At 39.1% G+C, this 24,074-nt stretch overlaps 1 protein-coding gene across 5 annotated transcripts in view; it reads left to right on the top strand.

The window, feature by feature from the left end:
* LOC149786879 (uncharacterized) overlaps positions 1 to 24,074 on the top strand; it is a 62,622-nt gene that overhangs the window by 17,977 nt on the left and 20,571 nt on the right. For all 5 annotated transcript variants that reach the window (XM_089977397.1, XM_089977395.1, XM_089977396.1 and 2 more), the window contains one exon: positions 16,977 to 18,189. In XM_089977397.1, the coding sequence (XP_089833523.1) occupies positions 17,199 to 18,189 (991 nt within the window). In that variant the 5' untranslated portion in view covers positions 16,977 to 17,198. The remainder of the gene's footprint in view (positions 1 to 16,976; positions 18,190 to 24,074) is intronic.

The raw sequence follows: 24,074 nt of genomic DNA, 5'->3' as shown, positions 1-24,074 counted from the left end.
ATCATCTTGGAGCTGCGATAAAACCGCTCCAATAGCATACGAACTTCAATCTGTCTAGAATAAATGTTCCATCCCTGTTGCGATAAGTCAGAATAGGTGCTGTTGTCAAAAGTGTTTACAGCTTATCAAAAGTCTCATGATGGGTTTGTGACCAAGTAAAGGGTTTATTTTTCTGATCAACTGAGATAAAGGGTATGCTATTGAGGAGAAGTTTTTTAATAAACCTCCTATATTAAGAAGCTGTACCAAGGAAGCCTCTTACTTCCGACATATTGTTCGGTGTTGGCCAATTCTTAACACACTCTACCTTCTTTCGATCACATTTTATACCGTCTTCAGACACAACGAGTCCTAGATAAGAGACGTGCTTTTGAAACAAACTACATTTTGATGGTTTAAATTTTAAGTTGGCCTCACGGAAGCGCTCGAAGACTAATTTCACATTTTCCAGAGCCGACTCAAAAGTACTAACAATCACGATAATATCGTCTAGATAAGCTAAACACTGCTCGAAAGTAATTCCGTGTAGCACGACTTGGACCTAACGCATAAAAGAAGCGGGCGAGTTAGACCAAACATCAACACCTTAAACTGAAATATCCTTGTAACTAGCAAAGGCTGTTTTCTCTCTATCATTTTCATCTAACGCATCCTGCAAGATTGAATGTGGAAAATCAATTCGTCCCTGAGAGTGCGTCTAGGGAATCGTCCATTCTAGGAAGCGGATACACGTCTTTACGAGTTACAATGTTCAGTTTCCTGTAATCTGTGCAAAATCTAGGCGTTCCATCTTTCTTAGTCACTTGGTTCTATTACATATTCAGTAAGCATGCGGTCAATCTCTCTTTCCCGAGATAATGGTAATCTACAAGGAGGCAATTTTATAGGTTTACTGTCACCAGTGTCTATTACATGTTTTACTTTATCGGTTCTCCATAACATACCATCAGGTCCAACAAAGACATCTACGTACTCGACTATGAGTTTCTGCAACAAACTCTTTTGTTCAACTGAAACCTTTTCAGATGCTTCGTCTACCAAGGTTTAAGATGATTTGGTACTGGTTTATCTGAATTGCAAGGTGTCTCGAGTTTTGAAACAGTTTAAGAGCAAACACTCTGCAAAGGATATATTTGAGCTATCGGTACCCCTTTCTTCAGTGTGATCGGTTCAGAGGTAAAATTCACTACGGAAAATACCACTTCCGAATTCTCGGGTTTTACTAAAGACTTTGGCAAAATCAAACCAGTTTCTTCTGAAAATTGTTTGAGAGGTTTGATGATGCCTTTTTCCCATTCTCCCTGTACGTTTCCTTTAACAAACATATTTGATTTTGGAGGGATAGCGATCGAGTCCGTAACATGTATTGTTGCACAGGAAAAATTATTTTCCCTTTTCAATCTGATTTTTAGCTTTCTAATTTTTAGAATGCCCTTCTTCATATTTAAGTTGGCATTATTTTTCTTTATAAAATCCAAGCCAATTATTCCAGGTAACCCGTCTAGATCAGCAACTATGGTGTTGCTTTCAAAAGTTCTACCACCTATCTTAAATCTGAAGACTGCTTGCCCATAAATGCTTAGTAAACCTCCGTCTACAGCGGTTAGTTGAGAGCATGTTGGTTTTAAATCAGGTTTTCACGACGCAAGTCTTTCAAAAACTTGTTTAGAAATAAGTGTTACAGCAGACCCAGTATCTAAAAAAAAATTAAGATGTTTGACACACATCGACAGAAACAAACCAACAGGTTTTAGCAATAGCAGTTACTCTTAAAGTTAGCCTTTCAGATTCTTTATTACTCTTCTTATAGCATCCATAACAGTGGGCCGAACTTTCGGCCTCAAGATCAGCCCGTTCTAGTTTAACTATACACCATTTTTAGCTGATTGTTCCAGCTTCTCCTGATTATCTAACATACTATTAGGTCTGTTCGGGTTCTTTTCTCATGGGGCAGTCCCTACACATGTGACCCAATCTATAACACTATATCTGATTGGCTCTGGCAGTCTGACAATTTGCTCGATATGTAGCATTCCTATCCTTCCTTTGCATGTTCCCAATTACCATATTTATCTGTCTTGTATTTTCTGTCGACAGTTTCGCTACAGTGTCCACAGATTCTCGGAGAGCTTTAACTGCTCTTGTAAGGTTATCAATATTCGAACGCGTGTCACTGTCTTTACTTTCTTTCTGGTTACCTGTCTCGGTATTGCTTTGGGGCAGGTCCTGTTTAGACCTAAGAGCTCTAACGGGGATCTCCTTATTTATAGGTTTCTGTAAATTTGGCCAAGTCCTTTCAAAGGCCTCATACTCAATGGCACTGGTCATTGCATCATCCAGAGTTTTGGGATGCCCAAATTGAACATGCTTTCTTATTTCCTGACTCCCTAGCCCACATATATATTGATCTATCAATATGTTTTCCCTAGCCAAAACGGGAATCGTCGGAAATGCGCGACAGGCTAGTCGCCTGAATGCATAACCATAGTCTGCAACGGACTCCGATTTTTGTCTTCTTCTATTTCAAAACTCGCATCTTTAAGCAGTTTCCCTTTCTATGAGACTGAATCTTTGTTCTAAAGCAGCTTTAATAAATCTTAGTCCCCTATTTTAGTTCGGTCAAAATCACCTAGTAACCGTTGTGCTGTTCCTCTTAAACTCATTGCATATTGTTGAGCCCTTTCACTTTTATTCCAATTTGTTCCAATAAGCAGCTTGCTCAAAATGTACAATATAATCCTGCCATTGCACGTTTTTGCCATCGAATTTATCAGGTTCTTTTTCTTTCCTAAATCGTTTGGTACCTTCGGAGTATTTATTTTGCCCAAATTCATTCGTTTTGTTTGAATCCCTGTGACTGAAGTCACCGCCAGAACGATCGTATGCAGTACAATTAGAATTGTGCATTACCGAGTTTACGCAACGCCCACTTGACCTTGAATTGGTGGCTTCTGACGTCACGTGACCGCTATCTACCGCCCAAGAGCATGTTGAAGTTGAACGCGCGGTCTCATTTGTGCAACAACCATTTGAACAGCGGGAAATATCGCACAATATATTGTTATCCCATGCAGCATCTTGATTTATGGAGAGATTCCTTTTGTGCGAATTGTTTCTGTCGGCACTAAGGAAATGAGACTCCAGTTTTTCTGTTTTTGGGAGAGGAAGCGACGTTTCAATAGTGGGCCAAGAAACAGTGTTACCGCATGTCGGATTGTGCACATTCTGCTTTTTAGCGAATTTGTTTATAAAATAACCGTGTTTATTTTCATTGTTTGTGTCCTGATGATACAATTCATCACTATTGATAGTGTTTTCATGCATGCATTGTTGTGAGACTGAATTTCGGATCGAAGATCCACTGGTTTGTGTGCCTACACATGCGTCACGGTTGGTGTGTGTAAATGCTGCAATGGATTCAGGTGGATTACTGGCACGGATGACATTCTTTACCTCTGTCGTAGAGTACATTTCATATTTCCTAATCTTTAATTCACTACTTGGAACGTGCAAAGGTATTTCGTCATGACGATTTGTTGCCTTGCGACTGTGGGGCGATTCTACCTTGACATTGTTTAGCTGAGAATCTATATGCAGCCTTGACCTCATAACGAATTGTTTGCCAGTAGGTGCATCTAAACACTTGGTATGTGTGGGTGTCTGGACACCATCGTCCACAATATCCATATTTTTGTCATAAAATTCCTCATCAGGAGAATAAATCTATGCTCTTTCAGACACAGCTCGTCTACTTTCAACCATAATTTGTGCTGGTTTGGGTGTAAACACATCATCATTTCTGCTACCCCAATATTCCAGTAATCTACGAGCAGACGACATAACTAAATTTGGATGCTGTAAGACTTTAACAATACCAACTACAGTATTTGTAAATTTCACCGAATATCCTGGTCACGGCACCAAAAATGTAACGGGGGCAATTCTTTACAGAACCTAATAAGGCTTTCTCCGCTTAATGGGAAAGGGGTGGGTGGGTGGGGCTGATGCACACCAGCGAAGTTAGTGGACGAACGGACGGAGTGAAACCTTCAAACAGTCCCCACGTATTTCATGTATTCTAACCCAGGTTCGTTTCTGATAAAAGGGTATTTGGTGATATAATTTAGTTATTGGAGAGAGAGATAAAGTAAGACGGAAAGTCCTAAAAGTTGAACGACAGCGAGAAGAAAGATATCTCATTTCATTAAAGTGAAATTATTACTTACTCAGATCAAGAAGCAAAGATGAAATTCCAATGAAAATAATAAGATTTATTTAAAGTAAATAATTAGTTAAATAAGCAGTTACAAATGAAGGATGTTTTAGGTGGATGGAGACTAAACTTAGGAAGGAAATTAGGAAAGTATAAAATAATCTGATAAGTGATGTAATTAATGGGGCCAAGCTGAATTTCTTACCATCTTGTATGCAAAAACAAACCAGACGATTGTATCATCTCGATATAGTAACTCTGTAACCACACAAGACTGGTCTAACGCCAAGCAATGGCGACTGTACAATCGCAATCGCATGCGCAGAGAGTGGACACGTGCACTTACTGGTAAAAAACGGTCCGACATAAACAGAGCTCAAGTAAACACTTAATGTATTAAAGAAAGGCGGGGGGGGGGGGGGGGGGGCTTTAAATTTCAGTGTAAATAAGTCCGAAATTAGCCACATCGTATATTAAGGAACTACTTCAAGTAAATTACACATTAAATTTCCATCCACCATCACATATCAATAAAGTACGGCGAAATCTCTGACATGAAATCACCTTATTGGTAATATAAATGAATATAAATGGTGAAAATAAAGGTTAATTCGCCGGATTGGATTAATGACATGGTCGTCCGAGAGTTATGCGTTGGTGCGTCACTGTCTTTTGAATGTATAGATGTAGTTTTTTTTTAGTCTCCTTGCAATTCTGAAGCGATAAAAGACGTGTGAGAAAAGTCTAACTGAGTGGAAGGTTGTGGTCAGCGTTGTACTCTTTGTGTTCATTTATATTACTGATAAGGTGATTTCATGTTGGCTGGATCAGATTAAGTGTTGGGTGGGGTGGGGGTCCAAAATTTAAATAGGGCCCCTACTTTCCTCGAATGGGCACCAGAGCAAAGTCTAAAAGTCTATTTACTCAGTGTGAACAATGCTCAATAAACATGTGCAAGAATAAAACGGTGGTCAAACTTCAAGTGACAAGTGACTGTACATTTCTGTGTGTGTACTTTTTATGATTTGGCCCCGAGTTTTGTACCTGGATACCATATTCCAGTCACAGATTTAAAAAAAAAAGCTTATTTAAAACCTTGTGTATGTAAACTATTAACTTGGAGAAACAGAACACGAATTCTTTTCCGCTTTGTTTGAAACACCAGAAAGATGGATGTTAGGGGTCCACTAGTGACAATCTGGTTAGAATTTATAAATTGATTAATGAAATTACTCAGTTTTGAGCATTTTTAAATATATCTGATGCTTTTCATTTATAAAATTGAGTGGTGGGGACGTGAGGGAGTACGAATTCTACTGGGCAAGAAATAGAGTGAGTACCTGTGGGTTTTTGCAATACTGTACAGAGCACGTTGATTTAAATTATTCTCTTACCACAAAATTTTTTAAATAGAACTATAAAAGTAGTTCTACATACATTTCATTGTTTCCTCTCAAAATTAAAATTAGAAAGGAAAAAGATAAGGAGAAAAGAACGAGATCAGAAAAAGATTGTACTCACAGTTGTTGACATCTTGCGCGGTCTCGTAGCGCGGTTGTGTTTTACGTCATTATCTTCAGTGTTTACAATGTGGCATATAATTATGCAAATTTCGGTCACCGGAATTATGTGTGTTATTCGTTGGGGATCTGCCGATCACTGCCGAGCGGGATTTCAACATGGAGATGATAGATTCGTTACTATGCTGAGGGCATAGATAAGAAATAAACTTACCATGATCACCCAAGCATCCGGGCTATCAAAAAGAAATCAAATATGTCTACAACATTTTACTTCAGTCACATTATGGAAGACTCCACAGCTAAAGCCATATCAAACATCAGTATTAGGAAGGCAACTGGAATAGATCTTATCTCACCATGCGAATAGCGCCCTTGGTATGTTGTCTGTCTCTGTTGGCATCATCTGCTGTGGCTGTGCAGGCCTATACGTGAGTGACAGTCCCTATTGCAGTTGGTGCAGACATACTGGGAAGTCTGCATTACTGTGGTTGCTGCCGCGTTCTTCTTTCTCTTACGTTTCTCTGCCGCCAACTGGCCTCTCCTCGCATCAGCGACTGATATGCCATTGTTTACCGCTAGTCTCTAGGTGTCTCGGTCCTCGGCCAGCTCTTCCCAGCCATCGGGTGAAACTTTGCATGCCTTCATGTCCCTCATGCATACATCCTTGAAACGGAGTGAGGGGCGTCCGACTCTTCTCATGCCAGTGGCCAGTTGTCCATATAGTATGTCCGTTGGCAGCCTTCCATCCTCCATGCGTCGGACTTGTCCTAGCCATCGAAGGCGGCGTTTGTTCAACATGGAGTACATGCTGTGGGTACTTGCACGATGCAGGATCTCGCTGTGTGGAACACGGTCTTGCCAGCTGATTTTCAGGATGCGTTTTAGGCACCGTATATGGAAGGAGTTGAGCCGGCATTCTTGCCTCATGTAGGTACTCCAGGTCTCACTTCCATATAGAAGGGTGCTGAGAACGCAGGCCTGATAGACTCGGACCTTGGTGTGCTCTGTCAGCGCGTTGTTTTGCCACACCCTCTTAGTTAATCGAGCCATGATGGTGTTTGGCTTTCCAAGCCTTCTGTCCATCTCCATATCAATCGAGAGAGTGTTGCTGATGGTTGACCCTAGGTAGGTAAAATTGCTGACTGCTTCCAGGGTGACACCGTTGATTTTGATGGAAGGGGCAATGGTGGTATCTTGCACGCTGCCATTTGTTTTTTCCAAGCTGATGGTGAGACCAAACTGCATGCAGGCATCAGCAAAACGGTCTCCCAGTCTCTGGAGGGCTTCCTCGGTGTGGGTCACAAGAGCTGCGTCATCTGCAAAAAGCATCTCCCAGATGAGCACAGCTCTCACTTTGGTCTTTGAGCGCAGTCGTGCCAGGTGGAACAGCCTCCCGTCGGACCTGGTGTGTAGATATATGCCATCCGTGGACGTGTCGAAGGCGTAGGACAGGAGCAGGGAGAAGAAGATCCCAAAGAATGTTGGTGGCACGCAGCCCTGCTTCACGCCGCTGTTAATTGGGAAGGAAGTTGAGGAGGATCCGTCATTTTTTTTTTTTGGGGGGGGGGGGGCAGGGCAACCGATCTTACTCAGAAGTTCAAAAAGGCCCTTCCTGCCGACCAAGTCAAAGGCCTTGGTGAGGTCGATGAACATCATGTAGAGTGGTTGACCTTGCTCTCTGCTCTTCTCTTGGAGTTGTCGTAGGGAGAAGATCATGTCTGTCGTCGACCTGCCTGCTCTGAAGCCGCACTGTGATTCCGGGTACACACGGTCCGCCAGCAACTGCAGCCTGTTGAGTATGATGCGGGCGTACACTTTACCAACGATAATCAAGAGCGAGATCCCTCTGTAATTATTAAAGTCACTACGTTCGCCCTTGTTTTTGTAAATGGTCACAATGGTGGCATCGCGCATGCCTTGGGGGACTACTCCTTTCTACCAGCAGAGGCAGAGTAGCTCGTGCAGTGGTTTAATCAATGTTGGTTTTCCACGTTTGATGGCTTCGGGCGGGATGCTGTTACTACCTGGTGCTTTGTCGTTTGGAAGGGAGTCGATTGCTTTGCTGAGCTCCTCTAAGGTTGGCACTTTGTCGAGCTCATCCATGGTGGGCAGATTCTTTATGCTGCTGAGGGCTGCATCGGTGACTGACGTTTCTCCGGAGTATAGCTCTGAGTTGTGCTGTACCCATCTGGCCATCTGTTGCCCACGGTCTGTGATCTTCTCTCCCGTCAGAGATTTCAGGGGAGCGACCCCTTTCACTGTAAAGCCTAGAGCCTTCTTGATGCCACTGTACATACCTTGGATGTTTCCTGACTCGGCACTGCGCTGGATCCCTTCACACAGTTGTTGCCAGTACTCGTTCACACACTGTCTAGCATTGCGTTGGGTGTTACTTCGGGCACTTCTGAGAGCAGCAAGCGTCCGTTCATTAGGGCATTTTTGTAAGCTATGAAGGATTTTCGTTTCTTCTCGATTTGTGGTTCCATCCTTGATTGGTATGCGTTGAACCAATCCTGGCTGGGTCGTTCCTTCTTGCCAAACGTTGACATAGCTGTACTGTAGATGACACACTTCATGGCGTTCCACTTGGCTGTAGCGTCGTGCTCCGGCAGGTCATGTAGAGCCTCGTCCAGGGCGGACACATACTCCTCCACCTTGGCAGGGACGGACATCTGCGCAGTGTTTATGCGAGGACGTCATTTTGGTTTTGAGCGGTGTAGCGTGTGTGGCTGTAGTCGCACTCCGCTGCTCACGAGGGCATGGTCGGAGTCGCAGTCTGCACTGTGGTAGGTTCTGGTGGAGAGGACGCTTTTAAGGGCAGAGCGCCTGGTGATGACCAAGTCGAGTTGGTGCCAGTGATGAGATCTGGGGTGTTTCCATGACACTTTGTGTTGTGGCTTACACTTGAAGAAGGTGTTTGTGACGCACAGGCCATGGTAGGTGCATAGCGCCAGCAGTCTCTGACCGTTTTCGTTGGTCTTTTCAGTGCCTTGATATCCGAGGCAGGTAGGCCATGACTCGTGGTCCGCACCTACTCTGGCATTAAAGTGGCCGAGGAGGAATAGTGGTTCGTTTTTTGGGGCATCCTTTGATCTGTTCGTCCAGCTGCCCATAGAACTGATCCTTCGCGTCTTCTGACGACGTGAGAGTTGGGGCGTAGACACTGATGAAGTTGACAGGACCTGAAGCAGTGGTGAGGCGGATGGACAAGAAACGCTCAGTGCCCCCTGTGGGAGGTTCAACCGAAGCCAGGAGATTGTTTTTGATGGCGAAGCCCACTCCGTGCTGGCGGGGCTTCTCAGGTTCTCGACCCTTCCAGAAGAAGGTGTAGTTTTCCTCTCTGAGGGAGCCACTAGAGGCGAGCCTGGTTTCCTGGAGGGCAACTATGCTGATATTTAGTCTGGTGAGTTCTCTATCGATGATGGCCGTCTTTCTGGTGTCGTCCACTTCTCTGAGGTCGTCGGAGATGCCTGTACACATGGTGCGCACATTCCAGCTTATTGACCTTATCAACACCTTATTGACCGGGGGCTGCCCGGCTTGAGGCGGGCGATAGTTGGCCAGTGGGACACGATGATCCCTCCCACCGTCAAAGCTGACCCGTGGCGCCCCTTCCAAACGCCAATCGGGTGGGACTTATAACCCGTAAACTGTCAGCTTCCGTGTTGTTCCCTCACTCAGTAGCGAGACTGGAGTGCTCTCTCCAGGGCGCAAGCCTGGGCGTGGAGTATGGAGATCCTGGGCTGCCCAGACGTCAGGGTCCCCCTCTCGTCCTTGCTGGTGGGGTCCAAAGGAATGTTGAGCATGACATTTGGCACCAGTTTGGATGCAGGAGCTGCCGGAAGAAGGCCGTAGTCGACCCCAAGCCGCCTTAGGGGCTCTACTCCGGATTTTCTGTCTGGGTTTACTCCCGTAGCCTTTCCTTCTCCCGAAGATATCCACACGGCATTGGAGCCATAATCCAATGGATGGGACTTGGTGGATTTTGAATCAGAGTTTCCTTCTCCTAGATGAACTGCCTGACAAGGCTAACGAGCTTCATCTGCCCGGGTTTGGAGTCAGAGTTTCCCTTCTCTTAGACTGGTCGCCTGCCAAGGCTAACAAGCCCAGTCTGCCCACCTAGTTATACCGCCGGGCACTCGGTCGCGCCACACAGCAGGCTCTGTTTAAAACAGGGGGCCCAGCGTGAAGGTGCTGCTGTGGACACAATAGTGTAGGAGAGGCCATATGCAAGTAACCTCCTGCCCCGCTGAGCGAGACAGTGGTCCTGCGGCGATCACTACACCTGGGAAGGAGAGGCTATGAGACGCTTCACTTTCCTTTGGCAAGCGGGACGTCAGGCCCAGGCCTCGCACACCCTCATTATAACCACACTCATAAACAACAGCCTTGACCAAACAAATGTCCCATCAAAATTCAAGGAAGCCCAGGTGGTCACGATATATAAGAAAAATGATCCACTTGATCAAGAAAACTATCATCCTGTCAATATTCTTCCAACTATATCCAAACTCTGCGACCAGACCACTAATTACTTTGACTTACACCCATACCTCTCTGCTTTCAGAAAGGGTTTTAGCTATCAAACAAGAGTAATGCAACTAACAGAAGACTTGCACCTATCACTTGACCAAAATAAATATTATGATGGTTTTCAAAAGTATTTGACTGTTTTCCCCATTAACTCCTCCACCAGAAACTGGCAGCTTATGGACTTTCAAATTTGGCAGTAAATATTGTGGCAGATTACCTCTCAAACAGAAGATAGTGTGTCAAAGTAGGAAATTCAACTAGTTCTGGATAATATATATAAAGGGATATGCCAGGGATCAATTCTTGGTCCCATACAGATTAATATTTGTATAAATTAGATCTTTTTCATAAATGATTCTGATCTATACAACTATGCTGATGACAACACATTTCTCTGTGCTGACCCTGCCTTTAAAATTTTGAAATGTACTTTGGAAACAGAGTGCAATACCTTGATAATGTGGTCATTCAGCAATGAAAGGAAAGTAAACCCTGATAAATTCCAAGCTATTGGACCCCAACCCCAAAGTTATACCTGCATTTTTCATGTCTGAAGGTCATATTTAACACCAAGTGATGCCCACAGAGCAAACACAAGCCCTTTCCTTAGGTGATAATTCTGAGAACATTGTATGCTAAACATCTTGATGCAATTCAAAATATTTGTCATCTAGACAGTTTTTGAAATATTCTGAATGCCTTGAACCCACATGTCTACTGCTATGGGTGGATAGTTTTTCTTTCTAGCCAACTATTGGTATGTCACTGCATACATTCTGAAAAGTAAATGTGAGGCATGTACAACCCCCATATCAGTTTCAAGAACAACACAAGCCCGAACACCAAATTATCAAATATATCCATATATATCTTCATTAAACGATAATACCTGAAAAAGTCACACCATAGCCTTATGTTAAGAAATGTGACAGGGGCCAATTTATGAAACTATCCCCTGCCACCAAAATGCACATTTAAAAATAATAAACTTGGATAATTACGAGCATCATATCATAGTTGGTAGTAAATAATCCAACATTGGCATTGTTTCAGTGCCAAGCATGTACATGAGTTTTTTGTGAGTAATAAACACAGTATACATGAATAACATATCAGCAGCAATACAGTCTATTCACAGAACAATAATATGGGAAAGCTAGGACTGGATGAATGGGGGTGGGGGGGTCAAGATGTATACCATAATTATGGCAATTCACAGATTAATAGAAAGTTGTGCAGGACAATCCACCAAAATATTCAAACATTGCACATCATATTTACGATCTAATCTTTGTTTACTTTATTATTGTACAGGAAGGGTTTATTCTGAATAATAAGTTGATAGTAAATATGTGAACAGTCCAGTGAATGGAGTATTGTGTATGTGATCTTGTCATTAAAAAAATGAGGTTGCGGATTAACAATAGTGAGGAGTGAGGTTGCGGATTAATAATAGTGAGGAGTGATTAGCTGAAGATAACCTTTTAAAAAATTTAAAAATTGTCCAGCATGAAACTTTACAAAAATACAAGAATTATGTACTGAATTCCTCAATTTGAGCATACAACTCAGTTTATGCTAAATAATTTCTGAAAGTCTTATTTGTGTAAATTCATTTAATTAAGTAAAGGTACTCATAGATTTTGTAATTTGCAAATTATTTACCATGAACTGGCTTGTTTGATCAAATGTTTTTAATTTGTTCTTATATTTTTTTTCCTACTTGATAAATTGTACATTTTTCTCCTAATTTCACATCTGATCTTTCTGCATAAGGTCAGCTAGTATATATATATATATATATATATATATATATATATATATATATATATATATATATATATATATATATATATATATATATAGATTGCATATTTAATTATTGTGCATGATTGAGAAAAGAGTTTTGTTATACCTTAGTTCTATCATTATTAATTTGTGAATGAGGATTGTGACTGGAGTCTTTGAATACCTGACTTCTGTCATGATTTTAACTAGTACAAAACAAGTTTCTGGAACTTTTCATCAGAGTTTTGGTTTTGTTGTGTCGCAGGTCAAGTGGGTATTTTTATATATAGAGGTTTGGTAAAAAAAAATGTATTTCTTCCTATTTTAAGAACAGACTGTGGAATCGTTGACATTTGTGTTAAGATATCCTTTGAGAGGAATTATTTATTGAAATTATTAGTTGGAATTACAAAGTGCTCATTGATCTTTAGTTATGGACTTTAACATATCTTTGGGATTATGTTAACTCATTCAAAGACATTCTGGATTGTATCTTTGTAGTACATGAGGACATTCAAGACTATTGGAATTCATTCAGAACATTCTATACTTTTGAACGTGTGATAGGACATTAAGGATTATTTGAGATTTAATTCATAGCTCCGTAAGTGTCTATTAAATTTTCACTGTGTGACTTAATAGTAAAATTTACTAAACTTGGTAGTTTCACTTATCTCTGTGACATTCTTTAGGACTAGAGTCATAACATTATATATACTGTAAAATACTACCAAGTCCAGATATACAGCAGGTTAATGATGTACATGTATGAAAATATCTTCATTGTCCATAAGCATTTTCTTGCCTTGACCTTGCTGTATACTAGCTTATTAATTATCCAGTATTTGTAGTTAACTTTCTCTCTTATCAACTTAAGTCATTTTCCATTGGTTGAAGCATCTTTCCCCATTGTATCTGTTGTAGAGTCTGCTATTTCTTCATTCTGCCATCTGTACAGGTGGTGTTTCCGCAAGAAACCTTTCTTTTTCTATGATATGGGCCTTTGTGATGTCTACATGGAATCATCTGCTTCTACGATATCAGCCAGTGTTGTTCGAATATGTATGCAGTACTCCTGTGCACTATTTATAGAACTCAAAATGTGAATGCTTTTCAAATCTGAAAATTTGACTTCATGATAAACATTTGATTGTTATCTGGTAGGCTTGACTATCTTCAGATCTCTTTCCATTGTACAATGCTGAAATTCATATGCTTCTGTGCTTAATAGTAACTATGTTTTATTACTCCTAGCAAAATACTTAAATTTTTATGAAAACTAATGTAGCTTTATGCTAATAGGTGTTTAATTGTCCTTGACTGGCACAAGGGAATGGGGCTGTTGGTACACTGTCATATCTTTTGTCACCATGACCAACACTGCTTTGCAGTCAATATAAGTTCAAATTTATGACAAATTACAGCAATTTAGTCATAAAAGACCAACAACAAAAAATTAATATCACAAATCATTTGCATCGCTCTTGTGCTTTCTTTGAATTATTGCAACAGAAAAACATACCTGAAAAGACAAAAATGTTTTCAAAAAATCGTAGCTGTAATGTGGGAAATTTCATTACATGACTAACTTTGAAGAAAGTTGTATACTAATACCTTGAGTTGATTTTGCATAAGAAATCAGCTGACAATTGTTCTAAGTTCACTGAAGCGAAATACCCCATGGATTAGAATAATTGGATCTCATTTAAGTAGCTACATTATCAATCTCTGCTTTTCATCACTCAGACCATGAAGCTATGGATTCTTCAAATGTCTTTCTGAATCTTTATGATTTGACTCAGACTTCTGATCTAAAAATGTGATTTTGTTGTTGTTGTTGTTCTAGGGTTTAACGCCATTTTTCAGCACAAGATAGGCTATACATGGCGGCCAGTATAACTGGTGGAGGAAAAACCTTGAAAAACTAATGGTAGAACCGGCACGAGAAGCTACTGGCAGGCTTTCCCACGTACCCACGCTAGCCGAGCCTTGGACTCGAACCCACGCAGAAAAAGGTGAGATGGCAGTGATCCGGAATGGTGAGCGCTTTAGACCACTCGGCCACTCAGGGCCCCCATGATTCTTTTGTAATTTCTGTTTCAGTCGAGTTGTGTTCAGTATGGTGGAGATTCTCTATACAACATACAGAATGAACTATGTGAAGGTAGTGTGATTAATTATGGTAAAACAGATTTGACATGAAACGTAAAATATATTTTTATTGTCACAGTACATTATCATCACTTGTTATCCCTGTGTATGGTAATTTGGAACAAAACAGGTGAGCTGATCTGGTTATGACAGTGTATTGGAGATGTGTTCTTTGAACACAAATTTTCCATCCCAGTGTCTAAAACTGGCCTAAATTCAACACTCAACCAATGTGTGATTGGCATCCAGTTAAGTGCCAACCTATATGCCCATCTCATAATGGTATAAAGCAGTCCATGTCATGAATATTTCACACTGAAAGGCATCTCAAAATGGTATAAAGTAGTCCATGTCATGAATATTTCACATTGAAAGGCATCTCAAAATGGTATAAAGTAGTCCATGTCATGAATATTTCACACTGAAAGGCATCTCAAAATGGTATAAAGTAGTCCATGTCATGAATATTTCACATTGAAAGGCATCTCAAAATGGTATAAAGTAGTCCATGTCATGAATATTTCACATTGAAAGGCATCTCAAAATGGTATAAAGCAGTCCATGTCATGAATATTTCACATTGAAAGGCATCTCAAAATGGTATAAAGTAGTCCATGTCATGAATATTTCACATTGAAAGGCATCTCAAAATGGTATAAAGTAGTCCATGTCATGAATATTTCACATTGAAAGGCATCTCAAAATGGTATAAAGCAGTCCATGTCATGAATATTTCACATTGAAAGGCATCTCAGAATGGTATAAAGCAGTCCATGTCATGAATATTTCACATTGAAAGGCATCTCAAAATGGTATAAAGCAGTCCATGTCATGAATATTTCACATTGAAAGGCATCTCAAAATGGTATAAAGCAGTCCATGTCATGAGTATTTCACACTGAAAGGCATCTCAAAATGGTATAAAGCAGTCCATGTCATGAATATCTCACACTGAAAGGCATGATGGGACTTTGTCTTTAAGATGTAAAAAAAAAATTCTTAGAGTAAAATGTTTGGTTTTTGTCAGGGTCACGTGATCTGTAACAAGTACTTGTTTCTATAACCTTCCAGAAGATGATCATTTGACCCCTTGTTTACGTTTTAGAAAGACCATATAACCCATGTTTTGGAGAATTAATCTCAGTAGAAGCTGGGATGTTAAACTGTTAGTTGCATATTGTGCTATTTGGAGTTATTTCAGATTACTTGGATTCAAAAGGATTAATTCTGTTATTTTTCTGGAAAATACGTGTGCTCATGTAATAATGCGGAACAAGAACAGTTTTGTATAAAAATGTATTCAGCTATCAGAAACCGGAGTGATAATTCTTGTTTCTACAAGGAACTGTAGATTCAACACTACATATTGCATCATACGTCATTGTCTTCCATCTTGCATTCTTGGTCGGAATTCGAACGTGAAATCAGTAGAACATTTTGTTATTAGGACTACTAAAATTTTATTCATGGATTATTTTTGGATTGAATAAACCGTAAGTTCATATTTTTTTTCATTTTTACGGAATTTTTCCAGGGAAATAAATTATTGTATTGTTTTCACTCTTTCTTGTGTTAATGTCTATTCAAGCCTAAACACGTGACATAAGAGCTGTCAGACATAATGGTTTCTAATCAGTTGTAATGAATCTCATTCAGGTCTTTTCATTGTTAACATCAATTGAGCAAGTACCTTATTGTTAGTATCCCTTGTTAATTCCAGTACAATGCTTCTGAAGCTTCTAAAATCATTTATATTGATAGGGGATGAAACTCCTGTTGGACCTAATTGCAGAGTGTGGTTGGGTTGTTTGACTTTATACTCTCCTTTTACTGAGCTGAATGCAGTAAGATTTGTTGTTTTTGAGATAAAAAAAATTTTACACATTAAATGCATTATGCTTTCTGTGTTTAGCTCACATTTCCATTTTAATAAAAAGTTTAGTAATTGAATGAAGCTAGTCATTTTACTTCTTATTAGCACATTATGATCTCATCTATTTAAGTGCATATGTTGTGTGTGTGCGTGTGTGTGTGTGTGTGTGTGTATTGTAAACTTTTGTTTGTTCTGTAATTGAAATTTATTGGAACTATATTGTCTGTCACAACACAGAAAACAAAGATATTATTGTGCATAGTAAAGATGTAAATGAGTATGCAATACATTTTGACCAAAACCAGACAGGTCATATTATACTGCATGAAGACTGTGCCTAATGGAACAGCTACTCAAGGATGATTAATCTGTACAATATAGTCGGATTGTAGTCTTTAGTAATGCCTTCTGTATTTGTTTTGTTAAGTATTTAATATTTGTTGAAAACAAATGGAGTAGTGGCTCTGTGGGTAGCGTACCAGACTCGCATGCGTAAAGATGCTGATTCGAGTCATGCCTGGACCAGCTGGATTTATAGCTATGAATATTTCTGGACCGATTATCATAATCCTGTTGCCTGGGCTGTATGTAGCATATCAAGAGTTGATGTGCTGTTATACACCAAACAAAACATATCCTTTCTAGTAATGAGTGTCCAGTTGTCTTTTCATTGTCATTCCATTTTTTTGTTTTCTCTGAAAAGAGCAATAACTTTACACATGGTCTAAATCAGTCTCTTAAGTAAGAAAATTGCTAAGATGTATTTGGAGTTGATTTATCTGACTGACAGTTGTTGTTAGCGAAGCCAATTATTAGTATCCTGTACTGCATCAGGTGTATTGTATTACATTGGTTCCTATTACCTGATATTTTCATGTATTTTTTATTTATTCAGAAATGCTTTGGGAGAACAGTTTTGCTCATACAATGAAGGCTATTTGGAGCATATATCAATGGACTGGTTTTCATATATGAGATGATCCAAGGATGCGTTAGACAAGAAAGGCAATTAAATGTAGAGGAGAAGTATCAACTCATGCAAGTGCGACTAAATTTGTGCCCTGGGTTTGAATGCTTCTTGAGATACAAAAAGTGCTTGCAAACTTTTTAATTCAAAATGGAGCAGTTAAAGGACTGCAGCATTGTAATAATACATTTGAAAAAGGCCAAAAAGAATGATCGGATGGACATTTGCAGAGGATATTTTGAAATGATCGAAAATGGGGCTATCATCATCGATAAACTATTTGAGTCAATTTATTACTTTCCAGAGTTGTTTTCAAACCGTGAAGTTCAGGCATGTATGCAAAAGAACAGTTGCACAATATTTCCTTCCATTCGAAAATATATTTGCAGTTTGAATCATCAAAACTGGAATATTGTCCTAGTTGACAATAAACACGCTTATGCCATGGACAAAACAGACAGTTTGGTTCAAATTTTGCAAGATCGTTCAAAAAAGTATCCAAAAATATTTGATTTTGAATATGATGTCATTAAAAACTGTATGCAAGAAAAAACTATATCAGAGAATGGAAAGGACGATGTCAGTTTTAAACATACTGAAAAATTTGAAAGTATGGTAGACTGTGGCAATATTAAATGTGAAACCCAAGAAAGGAAGAATAGTATGCAAAAGAGAAGAAAAGTTCTGAAGCCTCAGAGGAAGATGAAAAAAGAATTAGATAATGAAAAATACTTTCCTAATTTAGAGATAAATGTTGAATTACCCAGTATTCCCATCTTTCGAACCCATGATAGTAATCCTGCTACGCTCATGGCAGTAGTGAATAGCAACATAGATCCATATTCTTCAAATACAACAAATTCATCATTAGGAGAAATTGTGTATGATTGTGCAGAACCAGAGTCTGTAGTTCCTCAGCCGCAGCCATCCCACCTAACAAATACAAGAAATGTCGCTGTACCCAATGCTACAGGGAGTAATGACAATCCAACTCAAACAAGACGATTAGAAGAATCGCCCAACTCAGAATCAGTCCCATCATCTGTTCATAGTGTGCACGAGCAGCATGGAAATCAGCAAAATTTTATATTGAGTGGGAGGATATCGGGAAGAGAACACTTCTCAGACTCATTGAACAATGGTTTGCTACAATTTTATATACATAAGTTTCAAAATGCAATGGTTCTAGAACTAAGCGGTACCCAGTACAAAACCCTTTGTTGACATTTCATCAATCTGTAGGTTGTTACTGCTTCAATATAAATTCAGTATTATAATTACAGCTAAAATGTATAAAGTCACTGTTCATATTATCATGTCTTCTTCAATCCATCCATTTGCCTATCTGTCTATCTAACGTCCTACTTTCCTATCTCCCTACCTACATATATACTGTATGTATACTTATTTATCTATCTATCTATCTATCTGTTCTGCTAATATTTACCTAGACTATATCTGCATTTAATGTTTTGTATGAAATACAAATTTAGAAGGTACAGAATGCTTTATTACAGGTGTATGCTAAAGGTGCATGCTATTGTGCATATACTCCAATCAGTGGTAAGCAGACAAGGTCCCCGTACAGAAAAATCTCACCAGTTCACATGAGCTGCTCATAAGCTGCACATGAGAACCTTGTTAGAAATGTATGCAAATTGGGTAGATTTTGCAGGCTCATGTGTGCAGTTTGTTAGATCTTGTGAGCCAAGGAAAAACTAACCTGATTCTCATGTGAGCAGATTTTGCTCACGTGAGAATCTAAATTTTCACATGAGAAAGTAGAACTTAGAAAATTTTCTTTCTCCATTACATACAACCATGTTTGAAAATAAGGCAGAGTTCTAATTTCTCACGTGAGTTATCACGTGAGAAACTTGGACTTTGATTCTGATTAAACACTTATTTCAAATTTATTCAAAGTTGGATTTTCTCATGTGAGTTATCACATGAGCAATTTGGACTTAAATATTTTGTGTAAATGTTGAATGTCAAGCATCTCCATTATTGTCAAATAGACATCATTTCTATTTTGCACTTGTTCATGTTGCTTTGTTGTATTTTTTAAATTTTAAAACATTTTCAACTTATTTTCTCACAGTGAGTTTTAATCTTATTTTGACCCAACAGGCTCCTTGTATTTGAACATATTAAAGGAGACCAGAAACCAATGGAAATATTGGATAATAATAAAGGTACTATAGCAGTAAACCTTATTCTGAAGTATCATCTGCGACCGAAATGCCAATATTAAAATATTGGCCTATCTTCTAGGAGCTGAATTTCCGTGACCTCGTATGCAAAATTTCCGCGCCTATTCGGTTACTTTCGGGATGTGACGTCATAGTAGCGACTCCGGCAGCTCAAGTGGGAGTTGCCAGAGTAAAAGACAATACCGTTTTGCGTTGATTACGGGTGTAATAAAACATTAAGAAAAGCCAGTGGACAACATGTTTTTTTTTCTTTTCCGAAAGATAAAGGCATACTGAAAGAATGGATACATTATTACAGACGAGTCGATTTCAAAGCAACACCATACAGCCCTATGTGCTCGTTACATTTCTCAAAGAAGTGTTACGACAGGGATTTTGAAAAAATGGCAGCTCAAGGATACGCAAATGCTTGGCTTAGACAAAAAGTTGGCTCTGTTCCAGACATAACGTTGAATATTTTAAATCCTGGGAAAAGTGTTGAACGTGCGAGTTACGAAAATAGGCAGAAGGCCGAGTAAGTGACCACAAAATGCAAAATCAACAAAATGCAAAATCAATTCACAGATCTTTTATCTACACCAGCAGTGCTAAAAATAAATCGGATAGCCCGACACCCTGGGTCCCTCTGGTTTTAGTTCCGGCCCATCCTGTATTCAAAATGAGGTGCTCGTCAGGCTTGTCGAAACAAAAATTGTTTGCCTGAGGAAACTTTGATCGCGCTGGTGAAATTAGTAAATGTATTTTCAAGATGTTGACATGCATGCCTTAACACGGCACAATCTAAATCAAATCAATACTGTCCAAGGTGAAATTTAGATTTGATTTTAATCAAATGGAGGCTTTGCCAAAAAATAATATTCTAAACCTGTCGTGTTTCGAGAAAACACAATTTTCAGTAATCTTATAAAAATTAAAAATTTTTTTAAAAACTCATTGTATACATGTAGTATGTATAAACGGTAATCTGTAATGATTGGAACTGATATAAAATTATTCCTTGGGCAGTTTAAATAACAGCGATTAAAAGAAAAGAGGTCAAAGTTTCACATTAAATGGCTGACAATAGAAACTGGGGGGGGGGGGGACTATTGACCCAACCCCTTGCCCCAATGTGCGAGCGCCCATGGGACGTACCTTTTCTCCATGTGATACGCCTTATTATTCCCCCAGGACAAGCCCATTTTGCATATTCTGGTCAGCTCTGGCTAAATTGCAAAATAGCTAAAGTTTTGATTTAAGTACGCAAACAATAAAGCCGATGTGACCGTTCCGGTGGCCTAGAGGTTAGAGCGTCCGCCTCGGATGCGGGAGGTCGTGGGTTCGATCCCCGGCCGAGTCATACGAAAGACTTTTAAAATGGTACTAACAGCTGCCTCGCTTGGCGTTCAGCATTAAGAGGTTAGTGTTAGGACTGGTCGGCCTGGTGTCAGGATAATGTGACTGGGTGGGACATCATGCTGCATGTCTGCGGCATGATGCCCCAGTGCTAGACATCACTATAAACTGCCACATTGCAGACATCGTAGCGATATGACTGAAAAATTGTTAAAGCTACGTTAAAAATCAAAATCACATCACATCACAATAAAGCCGATGTGACTGATGAACATATTCCATCCTTGCATTGATCTTGTGAAAAGGACTGCCCTTCGGACATACTTCAAAGAAATTGATTGCCAAAATAAACGATGCCTATTTTGTTGTTACTTACGATGCCATGGACTTCAGGTTTAAGTCTTAATGCATGTAACACTGTTTGCTGAACAAAATATTTATTCAGAATTAGTTCTTTAGGGCCACATATACTGCATGGTATATTTTGTTTTATTCCTTTTAATTTAATTATGGTAATTAAACTTTACATATACGGTCGGAAATGTCAGGTGTTAACTGGCCGAGTTTCTTTGGCGGAAATGGAGATGCGATTTTTGTTTGCAGAGAAAATTTCACAGTGATCATTCATTTAAGCTAATTGGTGACAATTGTATTCTTTTAATTTTGTTATACTATAGTACTGTTGTAGTTGTTTAAAAACATCTGAAATTTACTTGAATAATGTTTAATTTTCACGTTCTATTTACTGAAGAAGAAAAAAAAAAGAAAAAAAATGTTGTGTGATATTAATTATTTCGTCCAGTGCCGGATTTAGACGTGTGTGCGTGTGATTTGAATTTTTAACGTAGCTTTAACAATTTTTCAGTCATATCACTACGATGTCTGCAGTTTGGCAGCTTAGACTGTGGATTGCATACGTTATATCTATTCATAAACGGTTTGGGGTTGGTTTTTTCTTCTTCTGACAAATGAAAATTGACAGACATAATGTAATTATCGGGACTTCGCTGCGAAAAATTTAGAGATATTACGAGATCGAGATGTAGATGAGGAAATACCCCCAAAATCAGGAGGTTTTTCTCCCGGCTTGAGAGCTGACAGGTATGAACTGTCCGGGCTTGTGGAATTTCTGTCAGGGCTTGAGTTTATTTAAGTCACCTGCCCGGGGCCTGTGCCTAAAAAAATTCTTTTAACACTGACCAGTACAGTACATAAACTATTATATCAGACTGCAGATTCAAGTTTTGAATGTGCAACCCAAATGTGGTCTCCTTCCGTCTGCCTCGCTCGCCAATGTTTATGTTTGTATTCGAGGACTGGCTAGTATTGCGTCACGGTACCACGTGATCTGTCGTCTCATTAAAACTCGGAAAAACTCGGCAATTTACGGAATCGTGGTATCTTCCATGCAATAAAATCACTACCCGCTTACGATATTTAATTAATAAACATGTCAGTCGAATTAAAATCTGTAGAGAATTACATACGTAGAAGGAAAATTTTGATTTCTAGTCTCCTTTAAGGTTCATTTCACTGTTCATAAAACGAAACAATTCAGAATTAAGGTCTCGTATAACCAGACTACCCATTAAACTTTAACAGCTGTCAAAGAATAGAGTTAATAACTTGCATACTGATCGTGGTTAATGTTTAATAAAGTAATCCGTAAAAAGGTGAAATGTTTCTCTCCCCAAAATACACAGTTTACAAATATAAAAAGGAAATAAAACTTTTGCCCTAAAATGAATCCTATGTTCCATAAACATATGATGCAACTCCTTTATTCACAAACTTCTAAAACCCCACTATAAAATTGTAAAACAAATACATAGCCACATATCTGGAAAAAAAATAAACACTGATGCACAGTCCTTTTGGCCTAATAAACTCTCAAGTCATTTTCCAGAAAAATTGGAGAATTACATAAACTACGTCGTTTTCTTCCATGCCTAACATTCGCACAAATAGTCAATACAGTCTTATACTTACTGAATTGTGTAATTCGGCTTAGGGGTCATCCAGTTAGTACGTACGCAAAAATCTGGCAAAGCTTGACACCACCACCCCCCACCCCCATGCATGCATACTTTTTTACGCACCCCCCCTCCCCCCCCCCCCCCGCGTATTCTATTAAACGGCCTATGTTTAATCCACGCAGAAACCATAAAGGATTAATAATATTAATGTGTTTAATAAAACATTGTCCACCGACGTTGAATGTCTGGCATCAAAGAAATACGCGGGGTAACATTAAACATTTTGTCTAGTGTCCGCCAAAATTCAAACGCCAACTGAACAGTCGAACAGGTTACGTATTAGACAAATTATTATCGAGGTTTCACCCCAACCCCGTTTCCTATGCATATGTACATTACCATTATAAAAAAAAAAAACCATGTACTGTACATAAAATTTAATAAATCCGTAAGAAACTACCTAATCCAGTCGTGTTTGTTTGTGTAGCTGTTTCGCACTGTTTTACATGTGTATATTCTTGGCAATGGAAAATTTTGCTTATTTGCAGCCTTTTAAATGTTCTGATCGTGTCATTTCAAATTTTATAAAAAAAATTTCCTACTGAAATAATCACAAAACAAATCACTGACGTTTCCGTTAACTTTTCTGTGACCCAGGTTATAAGAGTACACGGTGGAAGAATCGGCTTGTTAGAACCATTAGAGTGTCCTATGGGGCATGGCTCGGCACAAGCTACTGTAAAAACATCAAAATTAACTTGGTCTATATTAATTAACTTATTAATGATATGAATTCACGTATAGCTCAGTTTTTATGAAACATCAGATAATAAAATAGCATTTATTTGATATATAAAATATAACATTAAGAAATACCCGCGTACATGTGTACAAAGGAGTGTAAAACCAGAAGGGCTCGCATCGTTGCTTACAATTTAAATGTCAGTCATACAGTAGTATAAAATAATAAAAGTATTATTTTTATACTAAATGTATGACTGACTTTTATATTGTAATCAATGATACAAGCCCCTATGCGTACAACAACGTGTTTACTAATAATTTACCCTTTATAGCGCCTCAGATAAACTCAACAGATGCTGGATGTTGACCTACAGTGTACATGTAGAATAGCACTTTTAAACCGAACAGACAGAAATTTACGCGCGGGCCATGTTCTCTTAGAAAGGGCCACGCTGTTTATGAAGAAAGTTATTTAATATTCTCCTGCAACATGTTTGCTCTTAAAACATTCTGACAGCAAGAGTGTGGACATTATTAAAATATAGAAACCAACACCAACACCTAAAGATGTCCACGTCGGTACTGATGTTAATGTCCAGTACGAAACGGAAGACGTCGACGTGCTGTTAGGGAAAATTCAAGGATTATGAAAGACTGGTTCTTTGCCGAGAAAGAGGTAAGTTACTTTTTCTCATTTATTTTTACAATTTTCGCATATAGAATGATCAAAGTGGATAGCCTGAATCATCGACATTATA

Source organism: Sinohyriopsis cumingii, chromosome 12 (genome assembly GCF_028554795.1).
Source record: "Sinohyriopsis cumingii isolate HCF-2022 chromosome 12, ASM2855479v2, whole genome shotgun sequence".
In the NCBI taxonomy this organism is placed as follows: Eukaryota; Metazoa; Mollusca; class Bivalvia; order Unionida; family Unionidae; genus Sinohyriopsis; species Sinohyriopsis cumingii.
Note: the sequence above shows the minus strand (reverse complement) of the source record. Positions and strands in the feature narration are given on the sequence as shown.